Below are 23,359 nucleotides of genomic sequence, written 5' to 3' on the forward strand. Positions count from 1 at the left end.
ACTATATCATGTCTCTGCCCCTCCTACCCATCTCCCTATGCTTCCTTCTTTATATCTTTAATTTGGGAAGCTTTCTCTAGCCTTAAAGTCATTGATAGTTGCTCTGGAAATAGTTCTAACTTTGATGTGCCAATCAGAAGAGGTAGCTCGGGGTCTTCCTACTCTGCACTCTTGGCCATAACTCCTTACCAGTGATCTTAGTTATTATGTTTCTTGATCCTCTTTTAATTAAGAAACAGACTCTCTTTCTATTTTCTCTCATAGCTTTGATTTGTTGAAGAAACCAGCTGAGTTATTATATAGGAAATATCACATTTTGAATTTTTTCGTGCTGTCATTTAACACAGTCCTTTATTGCCAATTTTCTTATAACTGGAATTTAGGTCGAATGGACTGATTAGACCAAGCTCAATGTTTTTTCATTTTCTTTAAATCTATATATGGTGTGGCTTTCCCACACTCAGTGAGGCTAAATTGATCAGCAAGTTCAGGTGATGGTTGTCTGAATTAGTTACTTTATTTTTAAATTTTTTTAATTTAAATTTTTTGTTTTTTGTTTTTGGGACTGCACCTGTGGCATATGGAGGTTCCCAGGCTAGGGATCTAATTGGAGCTATAGCCGCCAGCCTACGCCACAGGCACGGCAACACCAGATCTGAGCTGCGTCTGGGAACGACACCTTAGCTCACGGCAATGCCAGATCCTTAACCCATTGAGCAAGGCCAGGGATCAAACCTGCATCCTCATGGATGCTCATCAGATTCATTTTTTCTGACTCATGAAAGGAACTCCTGAATTAGTTACTTTATTAAGGGATGAAAATGGTGGTTTTAAATTTTTCTTATTATTTCATATTCAATAGATATAATTATTCTGCAAATAAGAACTGTTCTTCCTGAACTAAGGTTATTCAGTTATGTTAAAATATAGTAGTTACAGGAAAAGCAGGAAGAATTTTTGCTGTGTTTTTTAATCAACCATTACCACAATCGAGTTAGTGCCTGCCCTAGATTCCACTGAGATTCTTATTGTTGTTTTTGTTGTTATTCAATGTATAAGGAAGTACACATATGCAGTATAAATGTAAATAATTATGTAAGTATATATAGGTATATACACACACATATACACATCCTCAACTCCAGGTTTGTGAGCATATCTAATGGGTACCAATCAAATGCAGTAATTATTTTTGATATTCAACTCATCATACCTTTAAAGAGTGAAAGTCCCTTCAGAAGTTAGCTCCTAAAGTAAAAATAAAAGTAAAAAATAAAAAATAAAAAAATAAATTAAAAAAAAAAGGGGGCGTTCCCGTGGTGGTGCAGTGGTTAACGAATCCAACTAGGAACCATGAGGTTGCGGGTTCCGTCCCTGCCCTTGCTCAGTGGGTTAACGATCCGGCGTTGCCGTGAGCTGTGGTGTAGGTCGCAGACGCGGCTCGGATCCCGCGTTGCTGTGGCTCTGGCGTAGGCTGGTGGCTATAGCTCCGATTCGACCCCTAGCCTGGGAACCTCCATATGCTGTGGGAACGGCCCAAGAAATGGCAAAAAGACAAAAAAAAATAAAAATAAAAATAAAAATAAAAATAAAAGAAGTTAGCTCCTGTATCATTTTGACCAGACCCTATTTCTATTTCAGGCATATCTTATGTGCTTCCTCTTTCAGACCCACAATCCACCATTATTCCAAGGAACCACGGTGCCTGTTAGTGGGGGAGAATATTTAAGGGAAACTAGGATCTAAGTGGTAGAGGTGCTTGCTGCTATTGGTTTACCCATCACTTCTGAGCCTTTTCAATGGGAAGACCTTGGAATCACATATATATGAAAAAAAATAACAAGTGTATACATATAGTTTCTACGGGCTAGTTCATGGATTTTATTATTGATGTTATATTTTTATCTTTTCTCAGACACTGAAAATACTGGTTCCAAACAAAAATAACATAAGCATAGTTAATGTTCCCTTCTGTTATAGGATGGAATTCCTCTAGGGTCTCTCACGCTATCTGAGCCTTCTCTTTCTGTTGAGCATCAGCCTCGCTTCCTTCTGACTTCTACATCCAGCACTGTCCCTCACGGTGCATCTCCGTTATTTACCAAATACTTCTAAGATCTGCGAGGAGTTAGACCACCCCTGAAGCATGTTGTCTCGTGGCTTTTTTACGCGTCAACTCGGGCTCCGGTTAGGTCCGTCGAATTGTTGTGGGTGCTGTGAAATACATCCCCCAAGGTTTCCGCTCAAGAGACGGTCCTTTGCCTTTTGGACATGGTTTTGCAGCTCTGGGACTATCCGGTGGCCCCAAAGCTCTCTCCCTTTCACCAGCCATCACTCCTGCTACAATGCTGCTCCTCCTACGTGGGTCCTGCATTGTCAATGGTTTGTCCGCACCCATTCATATGAAGAGTTTCTGGGATCTCCCTATCACCCAGCTTCCTTGAAGATGTCATTCAGGTGCTTTTTTTTTTCTTTTCTTTTTTGTCATCCTATTCAGTCTGTTTTAACGTTAGGAGCACTTTGGAATCACTGAACCCCTCTTACTAACATGCCCCCACCCAGACCACCACGTACTAATAAATCTTATTTGATCATTGTGACACTGTTTAATTATCCACGTTTAGCAATTTCTCCTCACTTCTGTGCAAAATATCATGACAAATAAGGTAGATACTCACTACATGGGTCAATTTTACATTCTAAAGCTAAAAAGGCAGAAGTCAGGTACTTTGCTTTTAATTTCTAGTACTGTGATGGCCATTTCACCCTTGTAAACTGCTGCACGAACTTTAGTAATAATTAAATTATTATTGTAGCTAAACTGTAATAATTATTAATGTATCACCATGCAAATGGATTGCTGATATGTTTGACAGATGGGCCAAAGGCAAGCCAATTGCAAAAAGTATATATAAGTTTTATATTTTCACGCCTTTAGGAAAGACACAAAATAGTCATCTTTATCAGAGTGGAATAAACTGCTTTTGAGTTTCCTCCACTTGCGAGTAATCTGGGAAGGGGTTAAGAAGGTGTGACTATTTCTTTAACTGTGGATGTGGATAATCCTGTTGTTAGACACACTGTAGGAACAGGAGGTGTGTTTCACACGACCCGGCTCTGGTCCCCCAGAGCTACGCGTGGTGTGATCGTGATGCTGGGTGGTTGTGCCGATGTCAGAACAGACAACAGGGCAAGGAGGCATCGTCAACACAACAGAAATCCTATGGGGTCCAAGGAATCTGGAGTTTTACAAAAGGTGAAATCACTTCACTTGGCACACCTATATCTGCACGGTGCTGGATCGGTGCTGGTTTAAAAGGTACATTGAAGGCGCCATGTTCACGAGTTCCACGGTTTTGGCTGAGTCACCCCAGGGCACCCACAAAGGGAAGCCGAGACAGAAAACACGGCGTTGATGAGTTTTTACCTGATACAAAAAGTCTCGCGCTGTTGCTCTGCCTTGTCTCCCCGGTGTATCTGTGCCGCGTGATGCAGCGGTAGTTATACAATCCATCTTCATTCTGTACATCTTTAATATACAAGGCTCCCGTGGATGTGATGAGAAATCTAGATCCTGAAACAGAAGAGAACAGTTGCCCTGTTAACACAGAACAAAGGCAACTTGGTCCCATCAACAAAGTCCTCAAATAGCTTTTCTTCACCTGAAGGAAATAAATACATGGGAAAGCACATTATAGGCATGTGTGTGCGCACGCGCGCATGACTTTACAGGTTCAAACTGTGTTAAATTTTCAACTATCCACAATTGAACACGTAGCCTAATCTCGTGAATTAACTTTTTCGGTCGTGTATTTACTGGACAGCAACTGAGCTGGCACATAATCGGTCTGCGGCCCTTTTTAGCAAATGCTCCTTGATCTTCACTTTTCTCTCAGAATGTGGCAAGTTAAAGGAATATTAACTTTCTTTTGCACATTTCTACTTCATGTAACTACAAACTTTTGCCTCAGTTTGAAGTATTTCAATAAACACACAAAAAGTCAGACTCGAAAGCAATAAAATAGTCCATAAGCTTCCAAGGGAAGACTTATTTCCTCACTAATAACCAACATTTACCTCTGTATCCTCAGAGAAAGATCAATTCCGCCTAGATTCAGCGTTTCGGACAACTCCGCTATTTCCTACCCACGACTGAAATAGCTGACCTGGGAGTTCTCATTGTGGGTCAGGAGGTTAAGAACCCAGTGTTCCCTCCGTGAGGATGCACTGCGACCCCTGGCCTCTCTCCGTGGGTCAAGGATCTGGCATTGCTGCAAGCTGTGGTGTAGGTCATAGATGTGGCTCGGATCTACCGTTGCCCTGGCTGTGGGGTAGGCCGGCAGCTGCAGCTCCAATTTGACCCCTAGCCTGGGAAATTCCATGTGCCACAGATATGGCCATAAAACTAAAGACTCTCATCCTGAGTGAAGTAAGTCATACAGCGAAAGACAAATACCATATGATATGACTTACATCTGGAATCTAATATATGGTACAAAGGAACCTTTCCACAGAAAAGAAAATCATGGACTTGGAGAAGAGACTTGTGGTTGCCTAGGGAGAGGAGGAGGGAGTGGGATGGATTGGGAGCTTGGGGTTAATAGATGCAAACTATTGCCTCTGGAATGGATTAGCAATGAGATCCTGCTGTGAAGCACTGGGAACTCAGTCTAGTCACTTAGGATGGAACACGTAATGTGAGAAATAAGAATGTACACATGTACGTGTAACTGGGTCACCGTGCTGTACAGTAGAAAAAAATATATAAATAAATGATAAAAAAGAAAAAAGAAAGAAAAAATAAATTTAGTATTGCTAAGCAACAACAAAAAAATAAAACAAAACAAAACAAAATAAAATAAAATTAACTATAAAATTTTCAGGCAGGGGAGAAATAAGTAATACCAGCCTTTCCTCCTTCACATCAGCACAGGACACAGCGGGCTTTCCGTGACCTGTGATTTTTGCCTGATTGTTTGTCTGTAACAACTCTAGTTGTACAGAAATGGGCAACATTAAGAGATCAAATATCAGTGTTTCTTGATGGAGAATAAAGATGATTTTTCCTGTAGAAACATACATTTCTTTTTCTAATTTTTAAAATTTTTTTGGTCTTTTTGTCTTTTCTAGGGCCGCTCCCACGGCATATGGAAGTTCCGAGGCTAGGGGTCTAATTGGGGCTATAGACGCCAGCCTACACCACAGCCTCAGCAATGCCAGATCTGAGCCACGTCTGCGACCTATACCACAGCTCAAGGCAACGCCGGATCCTTAACCCACTGAGGAAGGCCAGGGATTGAACCCGCAACCTCATGGTTCCTGGTCGGATTCGTTAACCACTGCGCCACGACGGGAACACCTAAGGATCATTTTTCACTGTTTAATTATAATTTGATGATAAACCAAAAAGAACCCCAAGGTGAGTTGTCTCGCCTGCATGGCAGATGACTTAAGACACTTTCTGAGGCTGTTAAACTCTTTCCTATGGAATATTTCTGCTTCTGATGCAGCGCTACTTGATAGATAATATGATTTTGTCTCTTTGGGAAAAAGACTAAAGTGCCAAAAATTCACCTTCTGCTTAAAACTGTTTGTTTCCCTTAGGTTCATTTGGAACTTCTTAGGTTTACTTTAATCAGAATTTGCCAGGGGTCTTCATTAATTTTAGATCTCAAATATTTAGGTTGTGAACATAATTCTTACAGCCGCCTTTGATTGCTTCTTGTAAAGACTATAGTTTATTCATAGATCAGTTGCATTATTCATAGATAAAATAACAATGGCTTGTTACTTCTTATGCAGTATAAAAGCAATTCAAGAGACATGGGAATAAGAAAAAAAATAATTAAAAAACACTGATCTGGCATTAGATTTTCAAAAGAATACCAATTAACTACTGAGGCCGTGTACACATCTTTAAGTAGCAGATTAACTTTTTAAACAACTGTATTTGGTTACTTATTTATTTTTATTTATTTATGTATTTTGCTTCCTAGGGCCTCACCTGCAGCATATGGAGGTTCCCAGGCTAGATGTGGAATTGGAGCTGTAGCTGCCAACCTACACCACAGTGACAGCAATGCCAGATCTGAGCTGCATCTGTGACCTACACCACAGCTCCTGGCAGCATCAGGTCCTTAACCCACTAAGCAAGGTCAGGGATCGAACCCGCATCCTCGTGGAAATTAGTCTGGTTTGTAACCTGCTGAGCCACAAGGGGAACTCCAGTTACACATTTTAAAATATGCTATAGAATGTTCCCTTTATACTCACTTTGGTAAGAATTTTTATCATGAAGGGATGTTGGACTTTGTCAAATGCTTTTTCTGCATCTATTGAGATGATCATGTGGTTTTTGATGTTTCTTTTGTTAATGTGGTGGATGACGTTGATTGATTTCCATATGTTGAACCATCCTTGTGAACCTGGGATGAATCCCACTTGGTCGTGGTGTATGATCTTTTTGATATGTTGTTAAAAAATAAATAAATAAAATATGCTATAGATCTGCTGAGTATAAGGACAGCTGAGAGAGTGAATGTTGTGTATTCTAGGTGCTTTTGCTTTATCCTCCCCCTAAAAAACACAACTAAAATAGCTTTTACGGAAGTTCCTGTTGTGGCTCAGAGGTAACGAGCTTGACTAGCGTCCACGAAGATGCAGATTCGATCCCTGGCCTCGCTTAGTGGGTTAAGGATCAGGCGTTGCCAGGAGCTGTGGCATAAGGTCACAGACATGCCTCGGATCCGGTGTTGCTGCGGCTGTGGTGTAGGCTGGCAGCTGTAGCTCCCATTCAACCCCTAGCCTGGGAACCTCCATATGCTGCAGGTATGGCTCTAAAAAGCAAAAAACAAACAAAAAAAGAGACACCTATTTACCACTTGTCATATGTCATCACAAACCAAGAATTTCTTACCGGGATATATTACGTACAACTGAAATTTTTTTTTCTTTCCATATATTATGCACACTTACATAATGCTTTAAATAACCACTTCCCCGGGACCACATCAAACTGAAAAGCTTTTGCACAGCAAAGGAAACCCAAAAGAAAACAAAAAGACAACTTACAGAATGAGAGAAAACAGTTTCAAATGATGCAACTGACAAGGGCTTAATCTCTAGAATATATAAACAACTTATACAACCCAACAGCAAAAAAACCAATCAATCAATGGAAAAATGGGCAAAAGACCTGAATAGACATTTCTCCAAAGAAGATATACAGATGGCCAACAAACACATGAAAAAATGCTCAACATCGCTGATTATAAGAGAAATGCAAATCAAAACTACCATGAGATATCACCTCACACCAGTCAGAATGGCCATCATTAATAAATCGACAAATAACAAGGGCTGGAGGGGCTGTGGAGAAAAGGGAACCCTCCTGCACTGCTGGTGGGAATGTAAACTGGTACAGCCACTATGGAGAACAGTTTGGAGATACCTTAGAAATCTATCCATAGAACTTCCATATGACCCCGCAATCCCACTCTTGGGCATCTATCCGGACAAAACTCTACTTAAAAGAGACACATGCACCCGCATGTTCATTGCAGCACTATTCACAATAGCCAGGACATGGAAACAACCCAAATGTCCATCAACAGATGATTGGATTCGGAAGAGGTGGTATATATACACAATGGAATACTACTCAGCCATAAAAAAGAATGACATAATGCCATTTGCAGCAATATGGATGAAACTAGAGAATCTCATACTGAGTGAAATGAGCCAGAAAGACAAAGACAAATACCATATGATATCACTTATAACTGGAATCTAATATCCAGCACAAATGAACATCTCCTCAGAAAAGAAAATCATGGACTTGGAGAAGAGACTTGTGGCTGCCTGATGGGAGGGGGAGGGAGTGGGAGGGATCGGGAGCTTGGGCTTATCAGACACAACCTAGAATAGATTTACAAGGAGATCCCGCTGAATAGCATTGAGAACTTTGTCTAGATACTCATGTCGCAACAGAAGAAAGGGTGGGGGAAAAATGCAATTGTAATGTATACATGTAAGGATAACCTGACCCCCTTGCTGTACAGTGGGAAAATAAAAAAAATTAAAAAAAAAATAACCACTTCCTTTAAAGGAGAGAAAAGAGGGACAGAAGAGGTCTTGGGCTTTTCTCCTGTCACCTCTCCCACACGGGGTACCCTCACCAGAACGGACAGGCCGTGCGCTGCGGTGAAAGGTACGGGGAGCGCCAGCGCTGGGCTCTCCGCAGCCTGGGGAGCCGCTCGGGCTTGCGGTAGCAGCCTGCACCCAGGTGCTGATTCCTGAGAGGCTCTGGTCTCCAGGCCCGTTTAATTTAATCACTCTCTTTGCTCCTGTAGTATCAGACTTCTTTCCACCCACTTAGCATGCTAAATAAGGCTTTCTTAAGACGCATTTCAGATAAACGGGCACCTTGAGGGCCTGAAACATCTTCTGCGATGTTTATAGGAGGGAGACGGAGCTGGCTGGACTCCTGTGCTGCTTTGCACGCTCTGTCTAGCCCTTCCTTTCTCAGCGAAACCCATCCCCAAACCGACCAACATTCTAAAACCTAAACTAAGGGTGAGGAATAGAAGCCTTTGATTAGGAGAAGGCCACGAAGACTTAGCGTCCTTGGATTCAGTTTGAAGTCCTGAGACACAAGGCACAGCAAGCCATCAGAACACCAGGGGTCTTTGCTTCGTGGTGACAGAGTCTTCCTACCCACCCCCTCGAGTGTCACTGCACCTCACTCCCTGCCCTACAGCACCCGAGGGTCTTGGTAGCATGTGGAATAAACAGGTGTGTTCACAGCCTTAAATGAGACTGAAGAATGTGCTTCTGTTGAAATAGGCAAATATCAAAATACAAAATATCAGTAGTAATAAACTGTGCACACACAAACTGTCTCTCTCTGTCTCTGGCTCTCTCTCACACACACAGCCCTTTACTATTCAAAACTATCTGGTAACACGCAATTGCGCAAAGCCAAAATTTTATAGGGAACTTTATTGCCCTTGGAAATACACATGATTAGTATAGTGGTATGTAGACAGATGGAAGCATTGCTAATACACACACACACACACACACACACACACACACATTTTTTGCTTTTTAGGGCTGCACCCACAGCATATGGAAGCTCCCAGGTTAGGTGCTAAATCAGAGCTGCAGCTGCTGGCCTACACCACAGCCATAGTAATACAGGATCCGAGTCGTATCTGCAACCTACACCACAGCTCATGGCAACACTGGATCCTTAAGTCATTGAGCGAGGCCAGGGATTGAGCCTGCACCCTCATGGATACTAGTTGGGTTCGCTTCCACTGAGCCACAGTGGGAACCCCTAGACCACACAGGTTTTGTCATATTGAACACATTGCAAACCAGTCAGCTGAACAACGGTGAATGATCTTTGGATCCAGCGTCATCACCGTGGATGTTGATTATTGAGCCGTGCTGCTCGGTGAGTAGAGGGGTGTCTCAGAAGCTGTCTTGGCTGCTCAACATGCGCCCAATGGCCCAGGTGTCCAAGCCCCTGGTTCTGTCTTTATCACTTTATCTGTTCCCTCCTTTCCTACCTGGCTATTCGCTGTTACTTCTCTCTGCTGTCAGCATCCCTGTGGACACATGATGTGATACCTTCTGTGTGCCAAGAAGTAGAAACCAGACAAACCAAAGCTGTTAGAACATTCCACAAACTAAGAGGAAATGGGTTTTGACTGAGTACTGGCATGGTTCTTCAATGCTCATTGACATGAGCTCGTATGTTCATATCAATGAAGTAAACCCACAGCTTGGTACCAGCTCAGCCAGCCTGGCTAAGCTCAGCACAAGGGCTAGTGGGATGTTTCTATCCAGAGACATAAAACTGCCAAAGAAGACGGCGCATGTGCACGATTGAGAATCTTGTAGGAACACCCATGAGAGAAGTCCTACAGCTGTGCTCCTTCCACAGTCACGGTGCTGAGTGGGGAACACAAAGAGCACAGCTGTCCCGAGGCTCAGGCACAGTGCTTTTTGGGTTTTCTGACCCACAGCATCAGAGGCAGAGAGGAAAACAGCAACAGTTCTAGAAAGCATTTGGCCCAACTGTGAGCCGTCAATTGCAGGAAGCAGGCATGAGTGTTCCCCTGAAGGGAGCATGTTGGAGCTGATTCCAGGAGGTACCTCGGGATTTGGGGGAGCAGGACACCAGAGCAGGATGGTCCACACATTCACTGGGCCAGCACTGTCCTGGGCTCCAGGAGCCCAGACAGGAATGAGACACATCCTCCGTCCTTGGGAAGCCTACAGTCTAAACAGATCCGATCTCAGGGCTAAAGACATGGCATCAGGTGAGAAAACAGGATGGGAGGGGAGAGGCTGGACTACAATCTGGGGAGAACTTCTCATCTCACCTGGATGGAGGGAACTACGAGCACCCAGGGAGGAAAGCTGGTGTACATCACCAACCTGCAGTTATCTTTGTGTAGCCCTCTGATATAAATAATTAACTGCATGTGTTAGAGTACCCGCTATTAACCTGATGGTTCAAACTGCTCAGCTAATTTCTTTTCCTGGTCTTATGGAGCCTGCTGTTAAACTATCTCTCCCTGGTACCAAATGTAACAAGCTCGCCCACCTTGAGAAATTCCTCATTGTGGAAGAAAAATACCTGACTTTGGGAATCTAATGGATCTGAATTCCAAACCTGTTGATGTCTCTTTGTAGCTGAGGTCACACAGGTGAGACAGTCAGCCTCTTTTAGCTTTGGATGGCTCATCTGTGAGAGACCACAACGGCATCCTCTCTGCTCCACGGCGCAGACGTCATCAAACACGCAACAGTAATGGCAGCTATGGAAGTAAATGCCTTGTGTGTTACCTGCCGACCTGCTAGAAGAGGCCAGTCCACAGGTGTCCCCAGTGCTGCCCAAGGCCAGCAGGCCTGCTTGAGCTGACAGAGAAGAGCCATCAGCAGGTACACAGCAGGGCTCACGTCTAACTGCCCACGGATTTGCTTACTTACAGGAAACACCCGCACGTGTGAGCAAAAGCATTGAAGGGAAAAGGATGTGGGTTTGACATCAGCATTCTGCCACTTGGAGCTGTGTCACCACAGGCAAAATATTTCCCGAACCTCTCTGAGCCAGGGTCACACAATAGAGTCCTAACAGGGTGTAGACGGATATAAACAAGGCCCAGAAAGGGTCTTCACTCAGCCCATGGAGCAGGGTGTGGGGGAGGCCCTGCAGACAACTGTCTTCAGAAGTCCCTTCTGCAGGAGAAAGGGATTAGACAGAAACTAGACAGAAAAAGAGCAGACAGAGATCAGGAGCAGAGGGAGCCTCAGGGACCTGCTCCGCCGTCATTGGGAGGTTGTTTGTCGGTTTGGTTAATATTTCTAAATTTATTGGAGTATAAATGACTCACAATGCTGTATTAGTTTCAGGTGTACAGCAAAGTGATTCAGTCATACATATAAATATACGCATTTGGGAATTCCCGTCGTGGCTCTGCAGATAATGAGCCCGACTAGTAGCCATGTGGATGCGGGTTCGATTCCTGGCCTCGCTCAGTGGGTTAAGAATCTGGTGTTGCCGTGAGCTGGGGTGTAGGCTGCAAATGTGGCTCAGATCCCGTGTTGCTGTGGCTGTGGCGCAGGCCGGCAGCTGCAGCTCTGATTCGCCCCTAGCCTGGGAACACCCACACACTGCAGGTACAGTATATACATCTCCATTCTTTTCCCATTTAGGTCGAGTAGACTCTCCTGTGCTATACAGTAGGTTTTCATTAATCAACTGTTTCACACAGTCGTGTGTATATGTCATTCCCAACCCCCCGATTCCTCCCTCCCCCCACTGGTTTCCCCTATGGTAACTACAGACTGGTTTTGAAATCCCTGAGTTTGTCTCTGTTTCATAAGTAAGTTCTTTTGTATCATTTTTTATTAGATTCCGCATGTAAGTGAGACACACATTCTGAAGGTTTCCAAGTTAACCGTTCCTCACCCCTCCTAGTCACCCACCAGAAGGTCCCTCGGTTCCTGCTTCTCGCATGTATTCCAAATTGTCTACATCCTTCTCCGGGCACCGCTGAGGCCTGAGGATCCAAGGCTTCTAACCAACTGTCTCCACCGCTGTCCCCTTCAGCCCACCACCCAACATCCATGCAGACTGCTCAGTGTCTTGACAGAGTCCCGCAAGACCAGTCACGGGCAAGGGGGCTTGTATGTGGCCGTCTCATTCATCCACTCTGCCTGGCCACACTGCCCTTCTCCTAACTGGTCCATCTGGCGGGCCCTGAGCCCAGGCCCCTACCTGGCTGGCTCCTTCCTGGCATCCTGACCTTAATTCCCAAAGCAGCTTCCCAGTCACGTCAGCCCACATTACCCACATCCGTGGTCACACATGCTCAGAGCTCGCGATCTGTTTATCCAGGCGATGCTGCCTCAATTGCTTTAACCTTTCTCTCCTCCAACTAGAACAGCAGGAACTTGAACTGTCTTGCTCAACGTTTCATTTCAAAAACACAGAGCAGTGCTTGGCTATGTATCTGAAAATATTTGCTAAAGAGATGGCTGGATGAAACAGTCTATCATTACTTGTATACTAAATGTCTCTCCTCAAGTCTGGGTTAAAAGAAAGCTAAAACTCCTCTTTTTGGATTTCAGCATGAGACTGCCTCATGTATAATACATAAAAAGAGTATGTTTCCCCGCAGGAATGACTGTAATGTATTCTTATATGAAAATGAGCACATTTTAAGATTTTGATGTTAATTATTCTTTCATCACGCTCTCTGGCTTCTTTCCTGCACAGCCAGGCTGTTAGATCTTCAATAAGGACAATATGATTTTCAGGAAGGTTTTAAAAGCGTATTTGATTTTTCACTTAGTCAGAAATATATCTTCGGGGGGTTTTTGCTATTGCAATCTCAACTGAGTTAATAGTAATTAAAAGAACAGATGGCTCTTCTAATAAGATGCCAAATGGCAGCAAAACACAATGAAACTTTTATCGGCTGTGCCTGCCACCCTCAGTTGACATCCTCGCTGTGCAATGACAGGGAGCTTTCTCCTGGGCAGTTTCTATAACAGTTTCTGAAAAATTAGACACACGATATAAATCCAAGTTCTAAGTATACAGCACTCGAAATGAGATGAGCCTCTGAATGGATATCTTACATTTCTTTATTTTGAAAGTTAAATTAGCATTAACTAAAACAGAAGTGGAAATAGAAAAAGATATACATGTATATGTATAGTCTATGATAACTTTATTTTTATTTTTCATGATAACTTTAAAGTTATCTAGTTCCCCTAATTCAGATGTAGATTGGAACGGAATTTAAGTCATCCCAGTGGCTCTGAGTTGTGTCTATCCTGTGATGTGATGGGTGGTGCCAAGCCACGATTTAAAGCAGGCGCAAAGGAGCTACAGACATTTCTTGAGCAACTGAGTGGCCTGAGAAGAATTAGGGTTTAAAAAATGTACGCTGAAAACCTCACATATGAGAGAGGAAGGAGTAAGCTCCTATAGTAAAATGTCTAACCAATTGTTACGGGTTGAATTGTGTTCCTCCAAAATCCGTGAGTCGAGTCCTAACCCCTAGGGCCTGAGAATGTGACCTTATTGGAAACAGGGTCACTGCAGAGGTCATCAATTATGATGCGGTCGTCCTGGTGTAGGGTGTGCCTTAATCCAATGGAACGCTGTCCTTATAAAAAGGGGTCATGGGGACACACATCTGGCTATTGATCCTGATCCCAAATGGAGTCAGTAGATACTCTGCACGCAGTGTGAGCCACCACTGCTTGAATCGTCTCCCGTTTTGACCCATTTGGTTTTTACAGTGACCCAAGGCAGGGACTCTTACCACTCCCACGTCTCAGAAGAAGAAGGTGAGCACCAGAGCCTAAGTGACGGCATGTGCTCACAGAACTGAAGCATCCCAGCCAGCGTGGTACCCTGGCGTCGGGGCGGGGTGCTCAGGCCCTCGCGGGTGCGCCCTACTCTGGGTCATGGCCAGAGTGTGAGCAGGAAGACCAGGGCCCGGTGGAGGAACACTGGAGGGGGACAGAAGTGACAGGCAGAGGAAAGCACTGAAATAAAGGACCACCAGCACTCAGGTAGGGAGAGCAGCATGCCAAGTACTGAGCTGGAGGGACCCACGGGATCGCACTGGCGCTGATGGGGCAAGGGCAAGGATGTCTGTTCTAGGGAAGGCAGGAGTCCAGCCCTGAACATGCTGGGTCACTCGGAGTCTGTGATCACCGTGGAGCTGGCAACAGAGCTTTGTGAACCAAGCTACGGTGGTGGAGAACTGACGCCCAGGCACTGCGGGGAGAGGAGCAGGGGGAGAGGACCAGCAAGAGACTCAGTGAGAGAGAGGAGGACCACGACCCAGGAAGGCAGGGAGTTGTGAAAACCGGTCGGGCAGGGCGAGGAGAGGACTCCCGGAAATGATAACACCAACATCTCAGTTCAGCATGAGGGAGAATACAAGTGGAGCCTGACAGAGCCTCAGTGTCCTTATCAGAACAATGGGGCAACAGTGCCTTCTTGGGAACATTGTGATATTAAGTAAGAACGTCCATATAAGGTCCTGCCAGAGAAAGTCACGCTAGAACAGCAGTGATCTGCAGTAAAATCCAATGGTAGAATATCTAACTTCCTCAATCAATAAAAATATTAAACATCTAGCTATACACAGCTACTACGTTATTAAATGAGTTGAAGGAACTCTGCAAATCGTTACCAAAGGAGTTAAGAGCAGACCTGGATAAATGTAGAGGTTTACCAAATTCCAGAATTAGACAACTTGAAATGGGAAATGTGCCAATTTTCCAGAGATGAAACTAGATTTCAATTGACTCATGATCAGAATTTAGATAGAACATTCCAAAATCAATGCAGGATAAAAAAAAAAAAAAAGATGCTATTTTTTTTCACCCAGGAAATTAGAGAAAATTAAAATAGTTGATAATATGTAGTCCTGACAAGGGCATGGGGAAATGAAGACCTACTGGCAGGAGTGTAAATTGGTGAAGTTTCTCGTTTTCTTTGGGCAATCTGCTAACATCCTGAAAATGTAAAGAACTGCATGTATTTAGATCGAGCGCATCCCCTTCAAAGACTCTGTCCTATAGGGACAGTCATACACCTGCACACAACTATGGACACACAAGACGTGCCCTGGAGCACAGTCTATAACATGCAAAGTTGAGGACAAATCTAAATGCTATAACCAAGGGCAGACAGAGGAACACAGTAGGGCACGTCCATCGTGTGGAGCCACTTAAAAGACGGTCAGGTACATGTACATAAAACCCGTGGAAACATCTCCAAGACATATGCAGAGCAATCTCCAAGTAACTGCAGAGCATCACAGAATGTCGTGCACAAAGGACATGAGTGTGGGCGTGAGGAGATAAATTCGTGCATGTGAACAATCAGATATCCACCAAAATGTTAACTTCTGAGGTCTGAGTGGATCAGGCGAAGGCAGGGGGCGCTTACGTGTTTTATTTCATAGTCTCATGTATTTGACTATCTTAAAAGAAGACTCTCTTACGCTCTCCTTGTGCAGCCGAAGTGTATTTTGAAGAAGGTGTCAGTGGGTGGTGAGTGTTTGGACAGGATCAAGCAGGTGGAGACCAAACTTGTGTGAGCAGCGGGGCAAAAGGAAAAGAGAGGAACGTGGCTTAATATATATACCGAGACGCAGATGTGTCAAGACGGCCTTCTGCTCTGCTGGGGTTTCAACCTGGTCACACGTGTGCTGAAAGCAGAAGGGGAGGCTTTCAATCCCTACCCGGTCGGTCGTTGTGCTCCTCCCCACCAAACGCCCAACCCCAAGGTCTACTCCACCATCTACAGGCTCTCCTCCCCTTCCTGAACGTCTCTGGAACACGTGACCTGACACCTAATTGCATTCTGTCTGGTTGGTTGTGTGCGTGTCGGCGCTGCCTCCCCACAAACCACTGCAGCTTCCGGAGACAAGGCGTTCCCATGCCTTTCTCACCTGCTGTCCCCCCACCTTGCACGATGCCGAATTAAATGTGTGATGGCATATGTGCTTTGAATTCTTCCCCCAAATATGGTGGCTCAGTACAAGAAGGCATCTTACTGTTGGGGCTGCTAGGTCTACGAAAGTATCAAGAGACCCAGGAGACTGAAAATCGTGATGCTCCGACATGGATGCTGAGCTGCCCGGAGGCTCACTGGGCCAGAAGGAGTGATGTTCCCTCTGCACACGGGGCGTGAGTGATGAGCCAGCAGCCTGGGGCTGGACTTGGTCAGCAAGGGGTGCTTTGGCAGATATACGTCTAGATTCTCCCACAGCAATCTCAAGAAGACATTTCTCTCCTGTAAATAAAATTCTCTCAGTGAAGTTCTCCTGCAGCTAAACGAGGCTCAATTATACGCTGCTAATTTAAGCCGGCGTGCTGCATTCTGACTGAATACCTAATTACCCCATCTAGGCTGTTAATGATCAGATCTGCGCTCTTGAGCAGATATGCGAGTCTGTCATTAATCTTTCCTCTAGTTAGACTTTTAGTTCTTAAAAAAACCAAATCCTTGGAAAGTTAGATTTCTAGTTCTTAAAAAGAATAAATCCTTGGGGAAAAAAAATCAAGGATTTTTTTTTAAGAGCCAAAGACTTATAAAACTTGAGCTCTGCTTATTCACTTACAGGAAGAACAAACAGTCCCGGTCCCTGAGCTCCAGGAGCAGGTGCTTTCTTCGGGGAGAGAGACAAAAGGAGTAAACAGACCAGAAAATTACAACATGTGAAAAGTGCTTTGAGGAGATTTAAGACAAGAGGTAGACTCTAGATGGAGAGCTGCTGTTTATGGGGGTCTGAGAGGCGGGACTTCTGTGGAGGGGGTTTCAGACGAGGTGCAGGGGATGCGATGCGAGCAGAGGATGAGGCGAGGGGTGAGGGCCAAGGCGACCCCCACGTTTCCGGGAGGCGCTGAGTCGCTGGAGAAGAAAGTCTTGGCTGGGATGTGACACTGGTGTTGTGGATGACACGTTTTGGACTTTTACCAGGGATCAAAAGCGGCCCTTTAGAGACTGTAGGAAAAGATAAAGAACGCCCTTCTGTCTGCTTGTCGTATCAGGTGAACTAGTATTTAGAGGAGGTGTGGTGACAAGACGTGCTGGCCGATGAGTTTTCTGATTTTGAGGCTGGAAAGGAATGCTCATCTCAGGCTGATCATCCGTTCCAGGCCTGGCTGTGTGCTGATCAAAAAGCAACATGCTCCAAGCGGAAAAGGAAGAGAAGAAAGAGCAAAGCAGGGTACCTCCACCCCGATGACTGTGCTTTTTCTGTTTATGTTACAGACCCAAATGGAATTAGGACCCTGGACTTAACAGTGAAACACTGTGAAAAGTTAGTCTGCCCGATGCAGACGACATACGGTAATGGGAAAGGCTGCAGAAAAACAGGAGCCGTTAAGAATGAAATAGACACCACGATATGGCCACTTGATATTAGGGGGTAATGTTTTTGCATATAGTTGGTAGTGACCTATTAATGGGTTGTGAAACCAATTTCATGGACAGTAACTTAAAAAGAAAATAAAATAGAGCGATTCAGGGCGTCTCACAAGAGTAAGGGTGAGTATTCTATGGGGCTTTGTCTTCGTTCACCTGTGCCTCTGCAGGACTGTGCATGCACCTGCATGTGTATGTGCATGCTGGGTCTCAGGAAAGATGCATTTTTTACTGTGTATTCTTTACCGGGAGTCAGAGTAAAATACACTTGAAGAGCACTGCTCAGCATCCTGAAGATTTAACTGCTCTTTTTTTGACCGGTTTCCCATGTCCGAGCCAGTCTAATACCCTGTACAGACCTGGGATTCCTAAAAGGCTTCCTTCACGTGCAGACTGACAAGCCTGCAAGGTCACAGGCATGGATGCATTTACAGCAACACTGGCAGACAAAGCAGCTGATTTCTTTTTCAAGACACATCGTGTGAAGGTCTTGGATTTTTGTCTGTTTCCTGACCATGCACGAAGACGTTCAAGGGAACGGCGCGGAGTCTCCCGCGTCATTAGCACATCTGTGTATTGAAGCACGTACCAGCAGAACACACCATGGTGGAAGCCATGCTAACACACGCAGCTCCCGGCGTTACCTTGTGGTTCTAAATGTTCTTATCCAATGGGTTAGACAGACGCCCCCCACACCACAACCCAGAGTTTTCTGCTGTGAGAGTATTTTAATGTCCTAAAAGGTTTCCCTGGATCTCACTCATCCTGAAACCCAATGCCTAACAGTATCTTTGTAATGAAAAACAATGAATACAGTCATCTAGCAACTGCCCGCGATATGTAGAGCTGGTAACGGGGATCGCTAAAGATACAGGGCCCCCTATGTTCACTGCAGCACTACTCATAACAGCCGGAGCAGGGAAGCCCGTCAACAGATGAAAGGATGAAGAAGATGTGGGACAGGTACCCAATGGAATGTTGCTCAGGTGTTAAAAAAAAAAAAAGGAATGAAATAATGCCACTTTCAGCAACACAGATGGACCTAGAGATTCTCATAATAAGCGAAGTCAAGTCAGACAAAGACAAATACCATATGATGTCTCATATGTGGAATCTAAAATATGACACAAATGAACTTATCTATCACAAAGAAACAGACACACAGACACACAGGCATAGAAGACAAACTTTTGGTTCCCAAAGGGAAAGACCGGGGGAGGATAAACTAGGAGTTTGGGATGAGCAAATACACAGTACTGGACATAAAACAGACAAACTACAAGGACCTACTGTACAGCACAGGGAACTGTATCGAGTCTATTTTAATAACCTATAATGGAAAAGAACCTGAAAAATAATATATATACATACATAAAATCACTTTGCAGTGCACCTGAAACACAACATTGTAAATCAGCTACACTTCAATTTTAAACAAAAAAAAACTTGCATAAATAGCTTACTATTTTTTATGGAAAAACTTGCTTTTATGTTCATCAGCTCTCTCCATGCTGCTATACAGAAATCTAGTCCACTCTTTTTAATGGAAATATAGTGTCATACGGTATAAATATAACTCATGCTAACTATTGCAATGGAGATTAACTGAGGTATGAGTTTTTCTGTTGTTTTTTTTTCACTGCTGTCTCCTCAGCACCCAGAACAGTACAAGATGCATACACAGCAGTTATTCATTAACTGTCTGTCCAGTGAGTGAGTGAATCCATCCATCCACCACGGATGGACTTTAAGACTGATGTCAAGTCCCCCATTACCAGAGAAGTGTCCCCAACCTCTAACGAGTTTTCCTCTCGCACACGCCAGAGTCTCACGAGCATGTCTACCTAGTTTTGTAAACATTAGGCCAAGAGCTGTTGTGTTTGCAGTGTTTCTAGATCCTCTGCAGTGTATGCACTTCTTGACAGCCTGGCTTGGCCTGTGGGTCACTGTTCTGGCTGGGTGGTTGGTTCTCAGAAGGACACCGAAGAGAGGGTCAGAGCACCAGCTGCTGGCTTTGCAATGCCTTTTCCTCCTCACCTGCAGCTTTGTCTTGCTTTCAGAAGCATAATACATGTTTAAAAGATTGATATACCTTCATCAGAAAAATAAAGTGGAATTATTCCACGTAATGAAATCATTATTTTTTTAGGGCCACATCTGCTGCATATGAAGGTTCCCAGGCTAAGGGTCAAATAGAAGCCACAGCTGCCAGCCTACACCACAGCCACAGCAACACCAGATCCAAGCTACATCTGCGACCTACACTACAGGTCACAGCAAAGCTGGATCCCCAACCCATTGAGCGAAGCCAGGGATTGGATACTAGTTGGATTCGTTTCCAGTGCTCCACAATGGGAACTCCTGAAATACAAAATTCTAAGTATTAAAAACCAGGGTAAGGAGTTCCCGTTGTGGCGCAGTGGTTAACGAATCCGACTAGGAACCATGAGGTTGCGGGTTCGGTCCCTGCCCTTGCTCAGTGGGTTAACGATCCGGCATTGCCGTGAGCTGTGGTGTAGGTTGCAGACGCGGCTCGGATCCCGCGTTGCTGTGGCTCTGGCATAGGCTGGTGGTTACAGCTCCGATTCGACTCCTAGCCTGGGAACCTCCATATGCCGCAGGGGCGGCCCAAGAAATAGCAAAAAGACAAAAAAAAAAACAAAAACAAAAACAAAAAAAAAAAAACAAAACAAACAAACAAAAAAAACCAGGGTAAAATGATTCACAGCAGGGACGGGGGCTTCTCTGGGTTGATGGGATACTGCTATCAAGTCAGCCTCAGAGCTTTAAAGCACAGAATCCCTTTCCGTCCACGATGTCAGCGGTGACATCAAGATCAGGGTGGCTCTAGCCCTTCTTCCCACTGCACCGCAAGGCCCACAGGGTAAGTGTTAGCGCCCACAGCGGTGTAAAAGCAACACCACGCTCTATTAACACACCTGCTGCAGTGGAATGGCCTGTAGACCTCCCCGTGGTGCTTTTATTTCAAGTTGCCTCGGGCCACCACCCAGGCAAATATAAACGAAGTAAGACCTTTGGAAGGAATAACTACTTGAATAAAACATACATATTTTCACCGCAAAGTAAGTCCTTGGGAAAATTAAAAGGAAAACATATCCAGTACCCTAAGTCTCTGTGCAGATTTTCAAATTCTGACACTTTGGTTGAAGGCAATTTTGAAGACTATTTCTGAGATTTATTGTGAACATGAATGAGTGTTATTTGCTGCAGAAGGACTGGCATGGTACTGAGGACTCCTTGGCCAGGCGCTGAGCAGCTGCCCACGCCCAGCCCCTGCAGGCACCCCTGATGCTCTGAGGCTCAGTGGCTCAGCCTGGAGAACAGGACTGAACACACACGCCTGGTGTAAAAATGCTCTCAGAAATGAAACAGCGAATTCCTGTGGACCTTGCATCACTCTAATACTTCCTCATTAATGATATGTGATTTCTGCTTAATTAACCTATAAGCTATTTCTATGTTTACTCCTTCTGAGGCTCTGATAGAGTGATCAGCAGAATTCTGTATGTCAACGGTACTGTCAAATTACCTTTCAATTTAAAGTGTGAGCAGCTATGATTCTCAATTCCACATGTATTTCTTTCTTTCCTTTTTCTTTTTATGGCCGAACCTGCAGCATATGGAAGTTCCCCGGCCAGGGGTTGAATCTGAGCTGCAAGTGGAGCCTCTACCACAGCTACAGCAACACTGAATCTGAGCCTCATCTGTGACCCAAGCCGCAGCCTGTGGCAATGCCAGATCCGTAACTCACTGAGTAAGGCCAGGGATTGAACCTGCATCCTCACGGAGACTACGTCAGGTCCTTAACCCACTGAGCCACAACTGGAATGCTCCAGTTCCACGTGTATTTCTTATTCATTAATATTTTAACTGCATTTTGCCATATAACCATCCCATGAATTTTCTTTTATTATTTATTATTTGGCAATGCCCAGGGCTTGAACCCATACCACAGCAGGGATCCAAGCTGCTGTACTGATAATGCCAGGTCCTTAACCCACTGCACCACAAGGGAACTCCATGAATTTTCTTTTAGAACAGTGAGATAACACTCCTCCTTTGATTGATTTTGGGCATTTCTATCATGAAAAGATGATCTAATGGTCTACTATTTGGAATCTTATTTTCCCATTTTTTTCACATAGTTTAATATGGTCATTATATCAAATTGTGTTGAAGTAACTTTCACTTCTGACAGTAAAAAAGATTAATTACTAGGAAATACTTCCTGGTATAAAAATTTTAATTCTGGATAAATATAATAAACACGTATTTAAATCCACAGCAGAGTTCTCCGGTGAGGAAAACCCTGAGGTTCTATAAACGAAGAGGGACCTGAACCCTTTGAGCCAAGAGCTTGTGGCACCACGAGTGTTGCGGGGCATCTTCTCTTCTAGGAAGAAATGAAGAAAGAAAAGAGAAGATTTCAGGGCTGCATGAGTTGAGGAAACCCCTGCAAAGACCGTAAACTCACTGAAGGGAGGGACCAAAAAAAGTCTTAGCCAACACCCTGCTGCTCCTTCCTGAGCTTTGTGAAAAATACGTCTAACCACAGCACTTGCTCAGGGTCAGCATGTGGACGTACACTCTGCAGGGTCTACGAAACCTCGCGACAGGGAAGGAACACACACACAGTGACCCATTGTCCAAGAGCATCTTGCGGAAGCAACGGTAAACTTTCCCAAGCAACCTGAAGCACTGGGATATTTACAGATGAAGGCCAACTTCTTCCTTCCAATCCTGAGCTCCCAACCCAAACCAGGAGACATATTAGGAGACATTTTACCATAAGAAAGAGTCAGAACAAAACAACTGAGACCTCAGATAATGGAATAACGGAATATAGATGACGCCATAAGTAGTTTTGAAATATTTTCAGAAATAGAAAACTGAATCAAGAATAAGATAGAGGAAGAGACGGGTGTCAACAAAGACAGATCAATTAGTTAAAAAAAGAAATGCAATGTCCACAGGTGAAAAGCATACCCTTGCTATAATAAATATGTAGATAGACACCGCTGGGGAGATACAGTACAGAGTAAAATAAAGCAAAGAAATTCCTTCCTAATTTATGGCTTAAAGAGGAAAAGAAACAAAGAGGGGAGAGAATAAAGAGGAGATCATGGGGACAGACTTGTGGTCGGCAGAGGGCAGTGGGGAGGAGTGGGTGGACAGGGCCTTTGGGGTGGGCACACGCAAACTGCTACCTTTAGAATGGATGAGCAAGGAGCTCCTGCTGCGCAGAACCGGCAACTATGTCCAGTGGCTTGGGTTAGAACACGATAAAAGAGACTACGAAAAAAAAGCATGTATATGCATGTATGTGACTGGGTCACTTGGCTGTACCGCATAAATTTAAGGAACACTGTGTATCAACTATAAGAAAACATTTTTTAAAAAGAAAAAAAATCCCGGAAAAAAATGGAATAGAAAAAAAAAATCAGACAAGCAATATGTGGAGGAAAAAAATTCTGAACATTTGCCAGAACTTGATAAAAACTGGAAGAGTTTTCCAATAATAGGCATTCCCTGCTGGAACCAAAGGATGTGCTTCAGGAAAGACAGGGAGGAATGATGAACAAAGACATTGGGAGGAGGGAGGAAGGTATAATTCCAGGCAAATGACTGGCTAAAACGATCACAATAGATGGCCAAAATAAAACGAAATAAAATAAACGGCTAAAATAAAATAAAACGGCTAAAATGACCGCAATAGTGACTAACATGATAGATATACAAACAAGATGTGTCTAGACCCCTGGACAACAGTGGTCTTTAGGTGGGGGGGTGTCACAAGAGGCAGGGTACCCACAGCCCCGTGTTACTCAGCACGAGGTGGGTCAGGGACATTCTCTCTGG

The 23,359-nt window shown here is 44.3% G+C and overlaps 1 protein-coding gene across 1 annotated transcript in view; it reads right to left on the bottom strand.

The window, feature by feature from the left end:
• Positions 1-23,359, bottom strand: part of DSCAM (DS cell adhesion molecule) — a 725,315-nt gene that overhangs the window by 326,068 nt on the left and 375,888 nt on the right. Inside the window, 1 exon segment of the mRNA XM_021071497.1 lies at positions 3,428-3,574. Coding sequence (XP_020927156.1) covers positions 3,428-3,574 — 147 coding nt within the window.

The sequence above is a fragment of the Sus scrofa genome, chromosome 13 (assembly GCF_000003025.6).
Source record: "Sus scrofa isolate TJ Tabasco breed Duroc chromosome 13, Sscrofa11.1, whole genome shotgun sequence".
NCBI lineage: Eukaryota > Metazoa > Chordata > Mammalia > Artiodactyla > Suidae > Sus > Sus scrofa.